The sequence below is a fragment of the Oryza brachyantha genome, chromosome 12 (genome assembly GCF_000231095.2).
Source record: "Oryza brachyantha chromosome 12, ObraRS2, whole genome shotgun sequence".
Lineage (NCBI taxonomy): Eukaryota > Viridiplantae > Streptophyta > Magnoliopsida > Poales > Poaceae > Oryza > Oryza brachyantha.
Window position 1 is genome coordinate 2,188,943 of NC_023174.2, and position 20,455 is coordinate 2,209,397.

Here is a 20,455-nt window from a genome sequence, read left to right on the forward strand (position 1 = left end):
AATTCTAATCCTTTCTCACGTCGCCTCGCGATTCCGCGCTTCGTCTCTCTCCTTCCCCCCGCCTCCACGCCGCGCGCCGATCACCCATCTTATCCCCCCCTCCCCCCCCCTCTCCGCCACCCCGGCTCCCCGGAGGTCCTTCCCGCTACCCCCGCCCCCCTGGAGTGGAGGCGTGCGGTGGCTGGTGCGGCCTCCCGGCGGCGGTTGTGCTGCTGTCTGTGTTCTTGCGCGGGGGCGCACGGGAGGTGTTCGACGGAATGCCCTGCCGATCGAGAGAGAGAGAGAGAGAGAGTGCGAGAGCGAGAGCTGTGTAAGCATAATCCTCTTCGCTACACTGTGTTTGCGTGTGGTATCTGCGTGCTATTTATCAGATGAATAAAACCGTAACGTGATGCTGAACATTTGGGATTGAAACATGGAGCTAATTTGCTCTGGGTTCCTACCACTGTTGTGATGCCACTTCTTTTCAAGGGCTAGTAAGATGCAAACCATGTCTGTCTGCCATCGATGCTAAACAAGAATCTCGTCAGCCATTAATTCCCTGTGCTTTTATCCGTTCTATATCTAAACTATGGTGCTTAGTGAACTTCTTTAACATTTTGTAGTTCCTTTTTCATGAGAACTTCTACCCTTTTACTGATCAAATATCATGTGACAGGATTGAATGATGTATGGCGAATACCACATCATTGTTGCTGATGTCCTCTCCCCACCAGAGGTTTTGTCAAATTCTCAAACTTTGAAGGTGAACTACAAAAAAAATTATCATGTGTCCACAACAAATCCTGTGCTCTTAACAGTAGGCAAGCATCCAAACTTTCTTATCAGCTGCCGTTTTCTGTGAGTCATCAGTGCATCTGATCAAACCAAGTAAATTGGCAAAAGGTTAGCTTGAAGTAGAACTGTGAACATACGAGCAGTTGATTTGCATGGATGGGCATTTGGTTTCATTACCATCTTCTATGTCAAGGGACCAAATCTCTTACTGTGGCATGCTCTGGAATTTATTTTGCTACTCGTGCTTTCTGCAACAAGCTGAACCACAAGATTGTCCACAAGGATAAAAATCTTAGTAGGGTTGAGAGGGATTTGATTGACGTCATTACGCTCCACAATCTCTTGCAGCTATGTGTGAAGAGTAGGTCCCTCTTAGTTGGGAAAAGCTGCCATGGATTAGCCATTCATTTTGGGCTTGTAACTGATACTGTCACATGCAATATTCTCATCAACTTGTACACAAAATGTGGTCAGAATGATTGTGCTCGTCGTGTTTTTGATGCAATGTCTGTCAGAAGCATAGTCTCATGGAATACCATGATTGCTGGATATACTCATAACAGAGAGGATGTAGAAGCACTGAAGCTTTTTTCAAGGATGCACCGAGAAGGGACCCAGATGACCAAATTTACCTTATCCAGCACTCTCTGTGCATGTGCCGCAAAATATGCTATTATTGAATGCAAACAGTTACACACTATTGCCATCAAGCTTGCACTTGATTCTAGCAGTTTCGTTGGGACTGCAGTTCTTGATGTTTATGCAAAGTGTAACATGATTAAGGATGCCTGCTCGATTTTTGAAAGGATGCCTGAGAAAACTTCAGTTACATGGAGTTCATTATTTGCAGGATATGTGCAGAATGGTCTCCATGAAGAGGCGTTGTGTTTATTCCGGAGTGCGCAAAGGGGAGGAATTCAGTTGACTGAATTTACTGTTTCATCTATCCTCAGCACGTGTGCAAGCTTAGCATTGATAATTGAAGGGACACAGGTGCATGCAGTTATTGTTAAGAGTGGTTTTCATAGTAACCTTTTTGTGGCAACGTCTCTTGTGGATGTCTATGCAAGATGTGGGCAGATTGAAAGATCTTATGAAGTATTCGCTGATATGGAGCAAAAGAATGTTGTCTTATGGAATGCAATGATTGCTAGTTTTTCTAGGCATGCCCATTCTTGGGAAGCAATGATTCTTTTTGAGAAAATGCAGCAGGTAGGGATATCTCCGAATGAAGTTACCTATCTCTCCGTCTTGTCAGCATGCAGTCATACAGGCTTAGTTGAAGAGGGTCGTCACTACTTTAACCTTCTAACGTCTGATCGGACTGTTGAGCCTAATGTCCTTCACTATTCCTGTATGGTTGATGTTTTAGGGCGATCTGGGGAGACTGACGAGGCCTGGAAATTACTTGAAAAAATGCCATTTGAACCGACTGCGTCTATGTGGGGATCTTTGCTTGGATCATGCAGGATTCACAAGAATGTTAGATTAGCCAGAATAGCAGCTGAACAACTTTTCCATCTTGAGCCTGAAAATGGAGGGAATCATGTTTTGCTTTCAAATGTATATGCTGCCAGTGGAAACTGGGAGAATGTTGTGATGGCAAGGAAATACTTGAGGTGTAGTGGTGCTAAAAAGGAGATGGGCAGGAGTTGGATTGAAGCAAAGGGAAATGTTCATGTTTTTGTCGTTGGAGAGAGAGAGCACCCAGGAATAACTGATGTACACAATAAGTTGGAGGAAATTTACCATGAGATGAGAAGGATTTCCTACAGACCCAACACACAATGTGATCTGCATGATGTGCATACCGACCAAAAAGAGGAGTTACTTAAAGACCACAGCGAGAAACTAGCATTTGCTTTTGGTTTAATCAGCTTGCCCCCTAATGTACCAATTACTATATACAAGAACCTTAGGATCTGCGGAGACTGTCATTCCTTTATGAAGATTGTATCCTGTATTACAGAACGCAAAATCATTGTCAGAGATATCAATCGATTTCACCATTTTAAGGATGGCTCATGTTCTTGTGGGGACTTCTGGTGATCTAGGACTGAATGAGGAATAGCAATTATCTACCAGTGCTACCCTTATCATGTAGCAAATTATTGCCCTGTGAGTAGTGGCGCTGCCGCACTAAAGATCTGTGTCAGGACTTATATTGCTATTCTTTGTCACTCAAGTCAATAATGTCATGCTGCTGGCCCCATCTGGTGTAATATCAACATTATCATCTGAATTGTGCACAACAAATGGAAGCACAGATGTGAGTCCTTATTTATAAGAAATTCTAAATAGATTGTGTGACCTACAGATATATATCTTGTACAGTGATTTTTTCATGCATTGCAAGCCACTTAAAAATCCATGATTTGAGTTTTGCACTGACATGCATGTGAAGTAGATGCGAGCATGATTTGGTTTTGGTATTGGCCTTCATGGAAGTAGATGCAAGATTTGTTATATGGAAACATATATCGGAAAATTTGTAGGACAACACTTTTGTCAGAAATACTGCGTCAGAAGTGGATTTCTACTGACCTCAACATTTTCTGATTTCAGTGCCTAAAGAAGTCACAATATGAATTATTTGGTTGTCCTAGTGCTCCGCAGGAGCAGTAGATTTACTGAGAAGTGAGAAGTGCACCATTTGATGAACATTTTGGCTATGGCTCCTTGATCGAATCTTTGTCATCATTTTCTCCACTCCAAAAATGATGAACTCTGAAAAGTGGTATTCTTCACTCTCCTTTTCTTCTATTGCACCTGTCATGTTCTTTGCATTTTCTGTACAATATTTTTTTGTGCCACACTTAAATTTATATTGCACATAATTGTATCCAACATTTTTTGGCCTTAAATACAAGAATCTGTAGTTTGCTCTTGCAATTCTTTTGTTCTGCTTACAACTAACAACCAAGTCCCCCTGGGACTTAAATCATATTGTGGGGAGAATAAATATTTTCTTTTTATCTCTTAATTTCGTAGTAGTATTCTTCTACTATCTAGTCCTGGCTCCGGTTTGGTAAGTCATTGAATATTTTGGAACAAAATGTCCGGCACAATGGCTCTGTTTTTTGTTGCCTATATACCTCTAATATGTTCATCACAGTTTCTTTTGTGTAAACTAGCATATTATCCATGTGTTGCAACGTGATTTTATTAAAATATATCATTAGCATCTAATTAAAGTAGATTTAATAAAATTATTCGATATATATGTCTCAATTATTTTTCATTTCAAATAATAGAAGAGTGTTGGTGGTAGGGTAGATGGCAAATTCACCACCACTCCGAATCACCACTACTCATTTTTATAGGAGTAAAAGAAAATGGACAAATAATACATGATCTATCTGATACTTCCTCTTCCTTTTGACAAGTGTACTACTATTGAACATACCAATCTGTCATATCTTCTTGATTATGATTTTGAGTTACTTTAGGTGTTACAATTTCAAGGTATTTATCATCAACAATTTGACATATCTTCCCTGTATATACTTACAGTATAACTTGAGGTATAAATAAAATAATTGAGTGAAAATATTTGTTCTTGTCATTTCTCGTCCTTACCAGCTTGCTAGCTGTGCATAGTTTCCGCATCATGGTAGAACCGGCCATATCTTTGGTCCTTACAAGTCGGCATTGGTCCACCATGCGCATGATACACCTGTTTTTCAAGGAAAGTACTGTTTGTGTACAAAAGCTGGCGTCTAGAACTACTAGCAGGTAGGGGTACTCAGGAAAGGGCAAATAATGCCTACAAGAGATGACCATTCATCTCGTTAGCCATCTCTTGTGGACCATGATCATTCATGATCTACATGAAGGCGCTTCTTGTAGAGAAAAAGGGATCTTGCGGGCTTTGTGGCCTTGTGGCTGATGCAGTGATGCATGGTGGATATATCATAGCATTTTGTAGGTCCGGTTTTAGTTGGGCCCCTGCATGGCTGCATCCAGTTTTTGGGTCAGGTTCTGGTAGTCCAGTAGCCAAGGGGTGTGGGTCAGTCACAGAGTCACTCATGTGACGCATCCTCAATCTCATCTCGTAGTATAACCGTTTAATCACGTGGTAGTTACTGATTGCCTGCTTACCACTATGCATCATTTGTATCTACAGTATTCTTTGGTTATCCCTCCTATTTTTTTTCCTAAACTTGTATTCCTATCCTAGGCAGTGACATTGAAATATTGAATAGTAGATACTAAAATTAAGCAGGTAGAGCAGGGGTATAGTTCCAGACAGAGATGCACAATCAGCTGCATATTTTTTAACTTAGATGACGTGATTGGTCTGTACTTAGCAGTTGCTCCTTTGACAACTCCTCCTTTTCCATTATATAAAAAAACAAATCTTTTTTTCTCGGTATGCGTTAAATAGACTAAGTGAGGGTCTACTTTATCATTATGGCACTCACATGACTCTTTTCTGCTAATGCTAAGATATATTATTTGGGTTCAAAGGCGTTAATCATGCAACCCTGGAGTGCCTGCCTCGGATAAGGTTCATCTTTTGTCATTAGGGAGAGCGTCCTGCGTCCCCCTGCACATGGCTACGGTTCTTGCAAGCAGACAGGAAATCTTGCTGTTGATACGGTAGTTAACCTATAAGTTTAACCATCACTAGCACAATTGCCGCGAGGAAGCCCGATTCGGATGAATCTGAGGCCTGCATCTCATTCTTTATTTCCCTAATCAAATCGGTATTCTAGTACCTTAGCTCTATATATACTTTTAATCTGTCCTGTACGTAGAAATTGTGTGCCTACCTTCTCAGGGCAACTTGCAGCTGCTCTCACTCTCTCAGTTGTCATACAAAAATGTGCTCCTTCCACCAAATTATCTTTGTGACCTAGCTAGGTAATACCTTTGTGACCTAGCTAGGTATACAAGCTTTCGCTCTAGATTCTTCAGGTACATTGTTTTAGCTATAGGTGTGTTTCACTAGTTGACACGAGGGCAAACCTTCTTACAGCTAATTAACTGCCTGAAGTTAATTAAGCACCACGTCAGTTCAATTAGGCCATGCTTCTCCAGGCATCTACTGCTTTGGATTATTGACCGGGTTCAGAACAATAAACCTGTAGTTAGCCTCGTACAAACCTTTCTAACATAGGCAACAAAAGCAGGAGACAGATCTCCATTTTTCTTTTGATACCTGCTGTAGGGGAATCTTGCGGATTATTGGAGCTTAGTGGCCTTTTTGTGTGCCTGAACCTGCCTCTTAGACCATCAACTTAGCCAGCCTTTTTTCTTTGTATCCTATTAGGGCAAATTGAGCCCACTTGTACGCTCAACTTTTGTTTGTCTTTCCTTCCCGAGGGAACAGAAAGGTGGAGACCGTCCATTAATAGACTAGTAAAAGATCAGGACATGAAAATCCCCAGGTGTCGGCATTGCTTGTGGCACATCACTTCTTTAATGGTTCTTGAGCATCTATGAATTTTCCTCCATAACGCTACACTACTCTAATAGTGCATCACCACCATCCTGTTGCTTAGAGAAGGAGAAATGCATTGCACATGCCCCTCCTTGCATACTCATTTAGGTGAAAGCATTGAATGAATCGATTGCACGAGGTAATTTTTTTTTTTGAAAAAACAAAACTCATGCATGTAGAACAGTACAAGAGTCACATATGCATGTAGAACAGTGTAAGAAGATGGGGAGAAAGGGGAAGAGAACAAAATCCCCATTGGGGTATTACTTTGTTTCTTCAGGGAGGTAGGAGAGGATACATCAACTTCACAGTTTGTTCATGGACCCACTCACATACATAGATGACACATACATACTTGCAAACATGTCATTTTTTTCTCTCCTTTTTGTTTCTCATGTGTGTCACCATCTCTCCTCTCCTTCTCTCCCTCTCCTTTTCAACATGATGTTTCCTGAAACCTCCCACCTGCTGCAAGGGCCCCCCGTACTGTAAGTAGGGTTTCTGGAAGACAAGAAGAAAAAAACCCAGAAAAAAAGGGGCACTCTGGGGATGATGCATGGAAGGAGATTGTCCGGGAAACAAGGGATCTCCCCCACTTCCTTCTTTTTCCTTCCACAGGTCAATTCAAACCTGTCACTTGGGTTCACAGTAGTAGTAGGCTGGTAGTAGTAACTAGTTTCACTGTTGGTGGTTAGGATTCTGCAAGCATGGCCTCAGATCTCCTCATCATCTCATGAACTAACTGCCCCTGTTGAGGAAAAAACAAGAGAATTTGAACACATTAGAACATTTCATCTAAGAAATGTTGATCTCAATGCTATATCTCATTCGATTTCTAGTTCTCTGCTAGCTTAATTCTACATCTCGGGTACTCTTTGATGGCTGACAATACTGACCAGTAATTTGGCACTGCGGACACTGCAGCGTAGGGGCTCTGGTGGTGCATGTAGCCGTACATTGCCGTCGTCTGATCTGCCTCCGGTTCCGGGCCACAGTCGAGGTTCACGCCGAACAGCCTGAGCCGCCTCGTCGACGGCGGCGCCGACGCCGCGCTGCTGCTCTTGGTGTCTGCGTCTCTCTGCGACTCCCCTGCAAATTGTTCACCGGCGATGGTGTAAGCGAAAGGTACGATCTTTAATTACATGTAGCTGCATGTTATCACACTACTTTGTTCTTGAGCGCTACTACATATAGTATGATTACCCGCGTGTAGTATGTCGCTGTGATCTTGGTCTAGGGAGCGATGGTAGGCGTAGGAATTGGCAGGGCTGGTAGGATACGACGAACCCGACGTGCTGTAACACATTGGGCTCCAGGGCTGCTGCTCGCCGGCGTTGAGTGTAGGCGGCGGGACGCGGACGGCGGGTGGCGGCGGGGCGGCCACGGCGGTGGCCGGCGCGCTCTCGCCGCGGCGCCTGCAGCCGATGAAGAGCCGGTCGCCGGCGCCAAGGCCGCGCACCCGCTCGAAGTGCACGACGTCGCCGGCGTCCAGGTGCTTCTCCTTGACGTACCGGCTCCAGCCCTTGGTGAGCACGTAGCTCTGGCTGCTCGTCCAGTACGAGTACCGGAACCGCCACGGCTTGCCGGACTCGTCCTCGAAGGAGAGTAGGAGGCCCTTCTCACCGGAGTCGCCGCTGAGGGGGAAGTACCTCTCGGCGTGCTGCTTGGGGATCACCAGCCTGTTGAGCTTGCCCACATCGCTCGGGGTAAGGGGCTTCTCAAAGAGGTGCTCCCTCTCGTGGTGGTGGTGGTGGTAGTGCAGGTTGGTGTACATGGCTACCCCCCATGGCCAGGCTTGGTGCCCCTGGGCGAGAGGGTGCATGGCCATTGCTGCTGTCCTGGAGCCTGGAGGTGAGCTAGGGGTAGAAGAAGCGATCGATCGAAACAAAGATGAGTGTTAGGTTCTTGTCTGGAGGCAAAAGTTGGGTAGTGGAGAGGAAGAGGAGTTGCAGTGATGATGGTGTGTTGTGTAGAGAACCATGCATATATCATGGCCAGGCATTTATAGCCTTCCAACTAGTAGAGAAGTAGTGTAGAGCTTAGACGGTTTGGGAATTGGGAGTGCCAACATGTATTTATGTATTGATATTTGCTAGTATACGAGGCCTTGGTGTATTAGATCTATATATAGAGAGGGGGAGATAGAGAGGGAGAAAGGAGAGTGAGAGGGAGTATTTTAACCTAGGTAGACAGGAAGAATCAAAGTGAAGGGCTTCAAAGGTGCTGAGGTTAGAATATATAGTCTGAGTGTAGGTGATGAGGAATGATCAGGTGGTGGTACTTAAAAGTTGGTGCCTGGCCATTGTGGCCTAATCACAGCCATCCAGGGGCTGCAGTGGAGTAGACCCTACCATTGCTTTCCATGTGCATGGGTGGTTGGGGCCTATGTATGACCACTGTCCTTAACTCTCCATTTTAACTTGTAGAGGTCCAGGTTCCTGGTGTTGTAGGGCATCAAATTTCGATTTGGCTTTGGGACGGTGCAGGAAAGGCCTGGTAAGGAACCCAATTTCCAATAAGAGTCTAACCCACTGTTCATTTAGAACTGAGGCCCTGTTTAGTTCATAAAAAGAGAATTTTTGGGTGTCACGTGACCCGGATGTGAGAAGAGGTTTTCAGACACGAATGAAAAAACGAATTTCATAGCTGCCTGAAAACCGCAAGACAAATCTTTTAGGTCTAATTAATCTGTCATTAGCACATGTGGTTACTGTAGCACTTATGACTAAGAAAGATTCGTCTCACGATTTCTCCTCTAACTGTGCAATTAATTTTTTATCTATGTTTAATGCTCTATTTTAATATCTAAAGATTTGATATGATATTTTTGAAAAAAATTGGGAAGTAAACGAGCCTGAGGCTTTGTTGCAAACCTGTGGAGACATAAATTTCCCTAGGGATAGATTTAGCTGAAAGGGATGGATTGATATATTGGCAGCAGTTTATATATCGGTGGTCCACTTGATAGTAGGCAATAACTTGTTCAGGGTGGAGGTCTTGTGAGATGTGACATTTGAGGTGTATGGGCTGTGTGCTCTTATTATCATGCACTACTCATGTACTCCTACTAGCAACCAGCCATTTCTTGATCTCAGATTCAACACAATCAAGGGGTTTTGTCAGGAGACCTGTCTCATTGAATGTGTGCTGACCACCCCCTTAAGAGGACAAGACTTGCAAGTTACAAGCTGGTTTTGGTTGGATTCTTACACAATGAATTGAATTGGCTGCAAGATATTGTTTCCATTCAAACCTTTGGCCCAGGACAACCTATCCCGTCCGGGACACTCTTGAGGACGCCGAAGGAGTCTGCTTGCGTGGGACTAAAGCCATTGGTCATTACTCTGCTCTTGTGTTTGGATGATGACCTTAGTAATAAGTACAGTAGATCACTGGTTCTTTATCATTTCATTAGGGCATTTGGGGCCTGTGGGGGCACCTCTTGCTGCTGGAGGATTGGAATACAGAACATAAGATGATCTGTTCTTTATTTTTTTAAACGACAGATCTGTATCAGATTCTGTAAAATATTAACGATAAAATCAGCAATGTCGCTTTGCTTGCTTCTTTGGAGACAAGTATTCCATCACATGGTCAGATACATTGTGTGCTCACTAATGTATACTAATGCCAAGTATTATTCAGTTTGTCAGCCTTTGGAGAAACCGGAGGGGGCCAAGAGGGAGCGTTGTTTTGTCCAGAATCCAATCATAACGGTGATTTAACGGATCTCATAGGTAATTGCTCCATCAATTCGATTATTTGCTTCATATTTTCTAGCACCATATCACCCATCCAGATATTGTCAAATACTAACAGCTAAACATTATGTTTTCTTCTGCCCTGGCATTAACTAGAGCCAGGAAAATGGGAATTAATATCTGATTATAATTATCTCACGTGGCCTTGGCATTACCTTACCTGTCTTGCCTTGGTGTGCCGGGGCTCCAAGTTCCCAAATGTCAAAATATTCTAACATTGAAATGGGAAATAGGATCAAGATTGGACCTGCGCAGAGATCCCCCTTCTCCAATTTCCAATAAGCTTGATGCAGATTTTTGTCCCCAATTCCTTCACCTCCTCTGCTGTTGCGTGTACAACTCCTGGTCCTCGTAGTCACTACTAATCCCTAGAAGTTATTCTGCTCTTGTTTTGCCAGTACTCGTACATAGAGAGAGTATCAGATACTAGTACTATGCAATAAACATCACCACCTACACGGCTATCTGCTGCAGACAGTGAGTAGTATACTGGAGTACTAGTTAATCTCATGCTTGATGCATATACTTTTATTAAACTAATTGTAGTATATCTCCCTGTCTGCATGATGAGCCTATGCTTAGCATCTCTTGGACTGTGAAAACATGCGTGATTAAATTCAAGTTGCTCGTTTTGTTATGGAATCTTGTCAAGAAAAGTCATGGAGGTTACTCGATTACAGTCTCATGCAAATGATGGAGCCTAATTTACAAAAGGTGAGTAGTTCATGTCTGTACCCTGTACTCTGTTCTGAACTTCTGATGCGTGCATATCTCTACTCTCTTGTGAAATTACCAGACTCCTGGGAAATAAAGAAAGGGCATGAATAGTCTCGTTGCATCTTTTTAAATCACTGGAAGGATTTGCCTGCAAATTCTGAAACAGGCCTCTGATTCTGATGGTAGTTAAACATATACACATAATATAGTCATTGACAATTGCATTATTGTCAAAACATTGACCAAGAAAAATGATACAGTCTGCTGTGCTTCAGTTGTATTAGCTGGGTATCTGTTCAAGAGGGGAGGAACGCACTAGATCAGAACTCCTAAACTGGTACCCATCTGCAACATCTGGACAGTGCATGCACTGGCTGTGAATTGTGCCCCAAGTGTATCATATTTAAAGGTGGCAATGAGGAGCTAGGGAGCCACGCAGCAGGTTCATCTTACAACTTCAATCATGCAGCTCACCTGCCCAATTGTTTGATAATTCAGGTTTGGTTTTCTCCATGCACATGAATGAATTGGTATCTTATGGAATTGTTTATTCAGATAATCTCTAGATAAGGGGACACATGCTAATGCTCCTCATTATGTTATTCTCGTGGTTCTGTTCCTTTCCATGAGGCCACGTACGTTTTTATGCCAGGATCATGCAGGTGTATGACCAAGAGCCTTGAACGGCATGATATATGGACATGGGAAGCATATACACAACACCTTTAGGACCGGTGTTAGTTTAAGATGTAGTACGAACTTCGAAAATATTTTTTGTGGTGGTTCGTCGCTGGTTGGTGTAAACTAATACCCAGTGTGATGTCTATTCTACGTGGCCTGTGGCTAATGCACACATGTCCTGAGCTACTAATATATCCAGGTTTGTTTCTGGCCTCTCTTTGTTTCAATGGGGACCTTTTGTTATTTGTAAGATCTCATTGCCTGGAGCGCCATGATCTGGATGGGTCCTCTGGACCTAGGCAAGTATAGCAGCAGCAGCAGCAGCATAATTAGCATTCTTCTGTAAGATTTCCCAGGTTAATCATAGCATCACAGTAGTTGTTGCAAGATCATATGCATGCATGGTCATGTTGCAGTGTTGTGACGACTGCCTAAATTTCTGTACCATGCAGGTGCGACTAAATCTGAGATCTTTTGAACAGATCTTGGTGTGTGCTGTGGGAATGCGTAAAGGAGAGGTGCAGACGATCTCTAGATTGGAGCTTTTTTTTTCTATCTGTTGGCGCACTGAAGAAAGACTGACTGACGTGATAGAGAAGGGCAGGAAGAGATGATGGCAGAGAAAAACTGGTATGTTTTCAGATGCCTTTTTACCCCTCGCAGGGCCTGCATGCTGTCATGTTAGTACTCGCTTTCTGTCAGCGTTAAAGAGGTTTCTCTACTCTCTCTAGCGAAGGCAGACAAAGTGGAAGCAAGGCCTCCTGATTACCACGAGAAAGAAAGAGGCCCTAAAAAGGATGAGCACACACAGGTTGCAGGGTGTGATGAGCGAGGATTTTTTTTTTCCTCGTACGCTAAGGGCTTCGATCTGAAACGTAAGGTGAGCGTACTCAAACTCTGAAGTTGCAGTTGTATTAATAGTGACATAATTGCATTATTGACGGAGGAACAATGGAGTCCAGTTCAATTGCATCATGTTAGTTAAGTACCCCTCTATTTACAATTATTTACGTCATGTAAATTTTACTGGCAAGTCATCTTTTTTTTCAGTTTACGAAGCCAAAATTTTAATTTTAATTTTAATTTTAATTTTAGAGTAGATTTTGATATTTTTTCATCATAATTTATTTTTCAACCTTAATTTTTAAATCACTAATAACATGTATATAAAAATTTAATTCATAAATTATTTTTTAGTCGCGAACATGCCGCCCCCTGGAAGAAGTAATACATTTGTTTTGTCACTAACCGGTATATTCAGCTTTTCCATTTTTGCTTGCTGAAGTTAAAAAAATATAATCACCCCTGTTGAGTGTAGCCATAATCCTGACGTGCCAAATTCTAAGTACATTAATCTGGAGTGATGGCTGTATTAATGGTGATATAGTAACTGCATGATTGAATCGACGTGGAGAACAATGGAGTCCAGCTCTGTCGCATCACATTAGTTATTAGAGCATGTTTGGCAAATGGGATAGGAAACTAATATCCCACCCATAAAGACAACGTTAAATTCTAGCCATCTATATTTTCCAGACCATTTAAACCCCTAACTACTTTTCATTTTTCAATCCCACCTCATAATCTATGTGTCAAACAAGTCCTTGATACTACAAGATGGGATGGAGGAAGTACTAATACTACCAATACATTTAAATAGGGGCATCTAGGTAATTTTATAGTACTAATTTTTATATGCTTATTGCTTGAATTCTCCTTTTTTTAAAACGAAAGGAGCATGCAGTATCTTTGTTTTTCACTAACCAGTCTATTAAGCTTGTTTCTGTCTCTTGATGATGTTAAAAATTAAAGCCTTATCTCTTTGCAACTAGCATAATCCTGACATATCAATTTCTAAGTGTACTAGTCTCGATATATATGTATTAAGAGGAATTAATTAAGAATGAAAGGTGTGGCTGAACAGTCGAACTCAATTTGAACTTCAGTTTTCAAGTACTCAAATTAGATAATTGCTTCTTTTTAATAAAATAGACGCCAAGTTCATTCTTCTTATCCTTCATTTATTTGTCGATATGGTCACATTTGGTATTAAAGACAAGATATCAAGATTAAAATTGCGGCTCGCATTATCACTAGCTTAATTAATCCTCTAGATAAGCTAGTTGTTGTATTAAACTCAATAAATATAAGGTCCCTTTGAATCACAGGAATGAAAAAACAGGAAAATAGAAAAAAATATAAGATTCTTACAGGAATGTAAGTGTAAAACAGATGATTGTAAAACACAAGGAAAACGTAGGAATAACCGTTTGAGTGGACCACAGGAAAAACACAGAAATTTAAGCACAGATAAAGATACAAAGGATTTTTTTCATGAGGTTCTGCCTCTTGTTAAATTTCCTCCAAAACTTGCATGGGAAGAGGCATTTCATAGGAATTTTATAGGATTTTATAGGGTTTATTCCTTTGATTCAAAGGACTTTAAGAAAAAATTCCTATAGGAATAAAATTCTCTAAAATTCTTATGATTTTTTAAAGATGATTGTCCTTTGAATCAAAGGGGCCTGAACATTGTTGCTAATAATTTCCATTTGCCTGATCTTTTTTTTAACCTATGAGACATCTCTTTCTAACATTCTTGCGTGATATAAGCAACAGAAAACACCAAACTTGTGTTTTTCCTAGTAGTCTCCTCCAAGGGGTACCTGAAGGAAAGATCGAGTAGGGTGAGCGAGCATTATGGAAAAGCACCCGGGACGTACCCAGCTGCACTGTATCAGTACCAAGAAGAGTCAGCCGCTTGTCCCTCGACGAACCTGACGCATCAGCAGCAGCAGCAGCAGCAATGCGATGCAAGCAGGTAAAAGAAGCTAGCGAAGAACTTGTGTAGATGCATCACCCCCTCTCACACAGTGCATCGCAGTTTCTGTCACGGGGCCTTGGCTAGCTAGATAGCTATGCAATGCATCATAGCATTCCTATCATATTATCATCGCCGGTGCATGTGGCAGCAGCTACCGCACCAGCCACAGCGGCAGCAGCTGGTCCTTTTCACTGCTGATGCTCGTCTTCGTCGTCGTGTTCTTCTTCCCCACCGTAACAGTTCGGCACGCACAGGTAAGCTAGTTGCATGTTGTGTGCTTAACTATGGCCATATTGATCATTATCTCTCTGTGGTCCACTGCAGGGGCCGGCTGGCTGCATGCTGCTGCCATTGTTAGGCGCGTTGTCGACGACGACGACGATCGACGACGCAGGCGCGCGTGCTGTAACTGGCGCTGGTGCTGGCCGGCCGGCTGGGACCCGCCGGCGCCGGTGTCCACGTGCCGCCGCGCCGGCGCGCCGGAGGCAGGGTCCCCAGCCGGACCAGAGAGCCGGCGGTCCAGCCTAGCTCCGCTCTCCTCCACGCGCGCGGCCCACAGGTGAGGTCCAGCCTCTCCTGCTGTACGTACATGTGGACCTCTTAGCTAGCTAAGCTAGAGGAGCAAAACGCCATCAAGTTTCTCTCATGCAGCTGGCACAGTGTACAGCGAATGAACACAGCTGAGCTATGTTCTTTTTATGGATGCAGATAAAAGATATGAAAGATTTTTAACTTTTGTGATACCTACTGAATCATATAAATGATGGAGTTAACTTCTAAAATGTTAAAAATCTATTTTAGAAATATAAAATAACAAACTTGTTTATACAAGCTTTTTTTAAAATAACATCGTTTAGCCATTTGAAAAGTACGCAAAAGCCAAGAAAAAACCTGGAGAAAAATATGATAAACTAAGGCCTTCTTTAGTTTGCAAAAAGATTTTGCAAAAGCATCACATCAAAACTTTAAACACATATTTGAAGTATTAAATATAGTCTAATTACAAAACAAATTTTAGATTTCGCCTAAAAACCGCGAGACGAATCTTTTGAGCCTAACGAATCTGTCATTAGCGCATGTAGGTTACTGTAGCAATTATGGCTAATCACGTACTAATTAGGCTTAAAAGATTCGTCTCACGATTTCTTGCATATCTGTGCAATTAGTTTTTTGTTTTGTCTATGTTTAATACTCTATTTAGATGTCTAAAGATTCGATGTGATGTTTTTGGGTAAAAATTTTTGGAAACTAAACAGCCCCTAACGCATAATGCCGCTGCTGCTGCGCAGGCGATCGATGGTGCTTGTCCAAATGTTCCACACTGATCACCCGCTCACCTGCGAGCTGGTAGGAGGTACCGGTACGTGCATGCTTACGTCTCCTCCCATTTGGCTTGTTTCTACTGCTACTGTAAATAAAAATATCGATATCAATATAATACTCGTGTGAACCAATGATCGATGCTGATCAGATCTCCCATTTTGCAGCACAGTATACTGTGGCACTGTGCATGCTGATGCACGATACACACCTCGTTGGATCTTGTCAGCTGGATGCATGGGGCACGTACTTACGTCATCCCTTTTTGTACTGCGCGCGCTCTCTCTCTCTCTGCGTGCTGCTGCCCCCAATCGGTAACCTGCAGGCAGACTGCTCCACGGATCAACCACTGCCTTCTTCCTCTCTTTCACCTCGAAGCTATCTTAAGAACAAGTATAACAGACTATAACCTAACTATAAATATATTTTAATCAGATAAAAGATGAGAGAGAAAAAAAGTAAGCTATACAGATTTATAGTCAGCTGTAGCACGTACTCATAAGACATAACGTGTGTATGACATATAAAACATAATAGTATATGTTTTATAAGTTGCTATGAATTAGTTATAAATAATTCAGAGCGAGTAGTTGACTATCCTATTGAACTTGCTCCAAAGTGACGTAGTTTGGGTGAAGCCCCGGACCAGCTGGGACTAATGATTCTCGTCACACTGCAGGTGGGTGGGTGGGTCCCTCAATCCGGTGACACACACCTGAACCTCGTGTGCCTGATGACGGACGTCCTTTTGCTGGGGCTCCCCAAGGTGGGCCTCTCCCCCTCTCCCTCTCTCTGGAGTCTGGACTGCTGGACTCTGGCTGGGCTTTGCCGATGCAGATCACCTTGTCAGGGCAGGCCCGCATGGCATTGCCCGGCCCTGGTCCCCTAGCAAAGCAATACCACGCAGTTTTACCCAATTCTGTCCTTGCAAATTGCCACAAAATATCTGAAAAAAATTGATGAGATGAAGTAGTGTAAGATATATTATTTCACAAATATGTAATTTCAAATTTGATTTCTATAAGTTATAACAAAAATAACAAATTAAACCAGAACTAGTACGCCACATTCATAGTTAAATTTGGTGTTTTTTTATAACTTGTAGAGATCAAATTTAAACTTACATGTTTGTGGAATCATATATCTTAGAGCTTTTTTTATTATACTTGAAAAAATATTTCAAGGTATCATATTTTTATATAAAATTTTAGTATCTTGAGGTGCCAAAATTTTATATTAAAATTTTTGGTACCTTGAGATACTTTTCAAGGATGATAAAAAAACCCTCTATCTTATATTAATCTATCTTGTAGAAACTTTTTATTTTTTCAACAACTATTTAGGTGACATGTGAGAAAGGAGTGAATATCCAACTAATTGATAAAATTACTATGCATGATGCTTTGCAAATTGCCATGATGCTATCTATTATGCATTCATCCTCATCATATTGGCACTCTCATGACGCAGATGAAATAAAGGGTGAGGGACCAGATGGAAGGTGCTGGTGCTCCAAACTCTGCCTGCATGCCACTCACCACTTTCTTATCACTGCATCTGCATGTCTTTTCTGCAATGTGTGTGTGAGCATGCATTCCAAGCATTGAGAGTAATGTCCCGACTCGATCTGGCTTATCTAGAATTCTAGATAAATCATGCAGAAGAAAGTATGAGGTAGATAATTTCGATCCATAATTCGGTTTAAGATTATTAGGATAATGGAAAACTAATGGCAGGAAGAAAATATGTTGGTTCTAGATAACTGAAACGCATCGTCTTCTGTAAACTAATTTCAGATGGGGGCCTTAATGGGAAAAAGGAGATTAAACTGGATGAAACTACATGTGAAAGGATCAAATATATGCATGTTTTATTTTCCTTCAGATTTCTGTGTGTTTGGGTCCATCATCTTATTATTAATGTGGAGCATATGCATGTTTCAGTGATGATTGAAGAGTTGGGTCAGATCGGACTGATCGAGCTCAGCCCCAGGCAGTGGCCCTGGCTCTAGCTACATGAGTTTTTATTGAGAACGTGGCTTTGTTGGTTCTGAGAGAGAACTAGTACTAAGCTTTGATGAGTTATTATTGTGCAATACAAGCTTCACGCGATATGCTGGCACAAATAAACATCGATGGTATGACTATGTACATGTTTAGGTTTAGCATGTAGTGATCTTCTTAGCTGTTGTCCCTTTCAAACTGGCCGATATGCAAAGTATCTTTCTATCATGAATCTCTCACATGCATTGCAAATTTCTTTCACACATATGGTAGCTAGGAGGTCATATATCATCAAGTTCTCTAGCTAGCTGGGAGAGAACTTTCTTCTGCACATTATGCCCTCCTGATTGGTGGTCCTTGCATTGATTCATGACAAGTTGATAGATCTCCTTCGGTTGCATGAGGAGCCTGCATGGTTCAAAATCGGCAGCATTGTTTGTTTACTTTTTTGTGTTCATAGCTGAAAATCGGCAGCATTTTTGTTTACTTTGTTGTGTTTAAGGTTCGCGTTACCGCGGTTATCGCCGCGGTAACCGCGCCCTCCGCCGAGGCACGGCTTCGGTAAGCCACGGTAACCAAATTTAAATTTGAGGAGAATTTAAAAATTTGAGGAAATTTAATGAAAAAAATATATGTTGCATATGTTGATATATAGTGTAGTTTTGTTAAAGAAATTAATGAAAAAAATGCATTCCCGGCGTAATTAAAAATCATAAACGAGTATTTTGGGGAAACAAAATTAAAAAATAGCCTATTGCAAGTAATATTTTATAGGAAGATGGTCAAAAATATATTGTGTTGAGTCATTATTAATTTACACTAGACACTTCGATATATAATGTTCAAATACAAATATACAACGATGGATATATGAAAAATATATATAGAGAAAAATTATACGTGCATCTTAGTACATACATAATAGTTTTATTTGTAATAATGAGTAGTAGGTATAGTTGTGACGCACTAATCAAAATGAAGTTGTCGTTACTTGTTATTGGAGTGAATTATTTGGTGAAGGGTGATATACCGGTGTATGTTTGTATGTTGTAATATCAAGAATTTAGAAAATGTCATGTGAAATTTTCTTGTTTTCTCTATAACATGTCCTATTGTCATAAATATAGTCACAAAATATTTTCCTATTTTTCATGTATTTTTTTAGATTTTTTAAAGTTTTTTTTGATGTGACATCACATCCGCAGTCTCCTCGCGGGGTAACCGCGGTTTTGGCTACAAAAACCGCGCGGTAAGCCGCGGTTCTCATGTGTTGTTCCAGCAAGTAGTTACCGTGGTTTTCGCGGCTTACCGCGCGGTAAGCCGCGAAAACCGCACGAGTTTAAATTCAATTTTTTTGGATTTAAATTCATCACGGTTTTTGCGGTTTTTACGGTTACCGTGTGAGATCCGCGGGAGCGCGGTACCGTGGTTTTAGTGGCTTGCGCGGTAAGGGGAACCCTGGTTGTGTTCCTGAGATGAATGTAGTTGATCATGTGGAGCACAATTTTTTTAGATCCATGTAATTATGATTTGCTCTATTCAGACTTCTAAATTATTGTGATATATTCAGATTTGCGCTTTGTTTGACAGTTCACGCTCAATTAGTTGTTAAACATATATATCTGAATTATCAGAGTGAAATAGGAATAGATTGATCTTATCCCCGAATATGGCATAGTGATTGAACCTGGACCATCTTCATTGTAGTAGTGTCTGACCCCACATAACATAGTAATTCAAACCAAATCAAGGTCTTATTATTGGATAATCTGAGATCTGCATGGTGCTGCATGTGCTCCTCAAGTAGAGATGGCAACGGGAACCTGCGACCCGAAACCCGATGTGTATTTACTCTATTAGGATATGTGTATGAGCTAAATATATTACCCGTGGATAAGTAATTAGGCAAATACTTTCACCCGATGGGTACGTGAGTATGAAAACGTTCTTATGATCCCCATACCCGTTTACTCATGAGTAATAAATACCCACAAGTTTAAATGCATGTCATGGCCTAATATCATATTGGGCTAGCCTAATTAACCAAAACCATAGATATTTTAACCATCCATACCTTTTTCACCACGCTATATGAATGTGTGATGTCCTAAGTATCTAGCATCTATGCATATACTATATGGAACTTGGATATTTAGATTTTTTGAACTTTTGCGGGTATATGGGTAATCTGACGGGTAAGATTTACCCAAGTGGGTATGGGTATGGGAAAAATTTTTTACCCGTGACGGGTATGGGTATTTTAATGGTACGAATTTTACTAGTGGTTATGGGTATGAGATAGCAATACCCGATGGATATTTACCCGTTGCCATCCCTATCCTCAAGAAAATATTTTCGGAGGAAATAACAAATAAAAAGTGATTGCCTGGTATTATGCTATGGCCTCTGGTGGTCGAAATAATTATATAGACGCCAATTTCTGAGCAGGAATGGGCTTCTAAGTTGATTAACTAAATTCCGTACTCTACCGCAGACAAAACAAAATATATTATAATATTATCTAATATAAATAAAAGCATTTTCTATAAAAAATTGTTTGCCATCTATTATCTATGCGAAACATTCACCTCAATTTTATTTTATTTCTGGCTATGCATTTAGATTTGTTTTTTTAATATCAAGAAATTCAACAAGTAATTTGCAAAATTTGCCATAAGAATAGGTGAGGCGCGAGATTCACCGCCACGTATATACTATTTTCATAAAGGAGTATATATATGAAAATTAGATCCTACTATCAGGTGTAGCTACTCCTTGCACGTTCATGATGAAAAACATTTTCATAACTGTTTCTGCTCCCACCCAACAGAAAGTATGGATCCATACTGTTAAATCTCATGTGAATGATACAACTACATGTATAGAGTTTGTATTTTCTATTGGAAGAGAAGAAATATGTATAGAG

General features: G+C 41.3%; 2 protein-coding genes across 3 annotated transcripts; one reads left to right on the top strand and one right to left on the bottom strand.

The window, feature by feature from the left end:
• The first annotated feature begins 225 nt into the window (after positions 1–225).
• Positions 226–7,235, top strand: LOC102708945 (pentatricopeptide repeat-containing protein At5g04780, mitochondrial). 2 transcript variants are annotated; one of them, XR_005812912.1, is made up of 4 exons: positions 226–310; positions 659–3,046; positions 3,343–3,514; positions 7,148–7,235. XR_005812912.1 is itself a non-coding variant. In XM_040529317.1 (2 exons), the coding sequence occupies exon 2, from the start codon at positions 934–936 to the stop codon at positions 2,824–2,826; it is 1,893 nt and encodes a 630-aa protein (XP_040385251.1). In that variant the 5' UTR covers positions 226–310; positions 659–933; the 3' UTR covers positions 2,827–3,126. The 2 variants fall into 2 exon arrangements, 1 of the variants encoding a protein (XP_040385251.1); XM_040529317.1 differs by lacking the exons at positions 3,343–3,514; positions 7,148–7,235 and having other exon boundaries at positions 659–3,126.
• On the bottom strand, positions 6,419–8,489 carry LOC102709227 (B3 domain-containing protein Os11g0156000-like). The gene is made up of 3 exons (XM_040529318.1): positions 7,427–8,489; positions 7,120–7,312; positions 6,419–6,971 (listed from the first exon to the last, which is right to left on the bottom strand). Exons 1-3 carry the CDS (start codon positions 8,049–8,051, stop codon positions 6,962–6,964), a joined length of 828 nt encoding a protein of 275 aa, XP_040385252.1. The 5' UTR covers positions 8,052–8,489; the 3' UTR covers positions 6,419–6,961.
• Between the last annotated feature and the right edge of the window lie 11,966 nt (positions 8,490–20,455).

Bases quoted from the DNA above. Each gene is read 5' to 3' on its own strand.
- LOC102708945 (XM_040529317.1), top strand. From the start codon at position 934: ATGGGCATTTGGTTTCATTACCATCTTCTATGTCAAGGGACCAAATCT.
- LOC102709227 (XM_040529318.1), bottom strand. From the start codon at position 8,051: ATGGCCATGCACCCTCTCGCCCAGGGGCACCAAGCCTGGCCATGGGGG. The intron at 7,313-7,426 runs GTAATCATACTA...AACAATTTGCAG, and splicing joins CAGCGACATACTACACGCGG to GGGAGTCGCAGAGAGACGCA.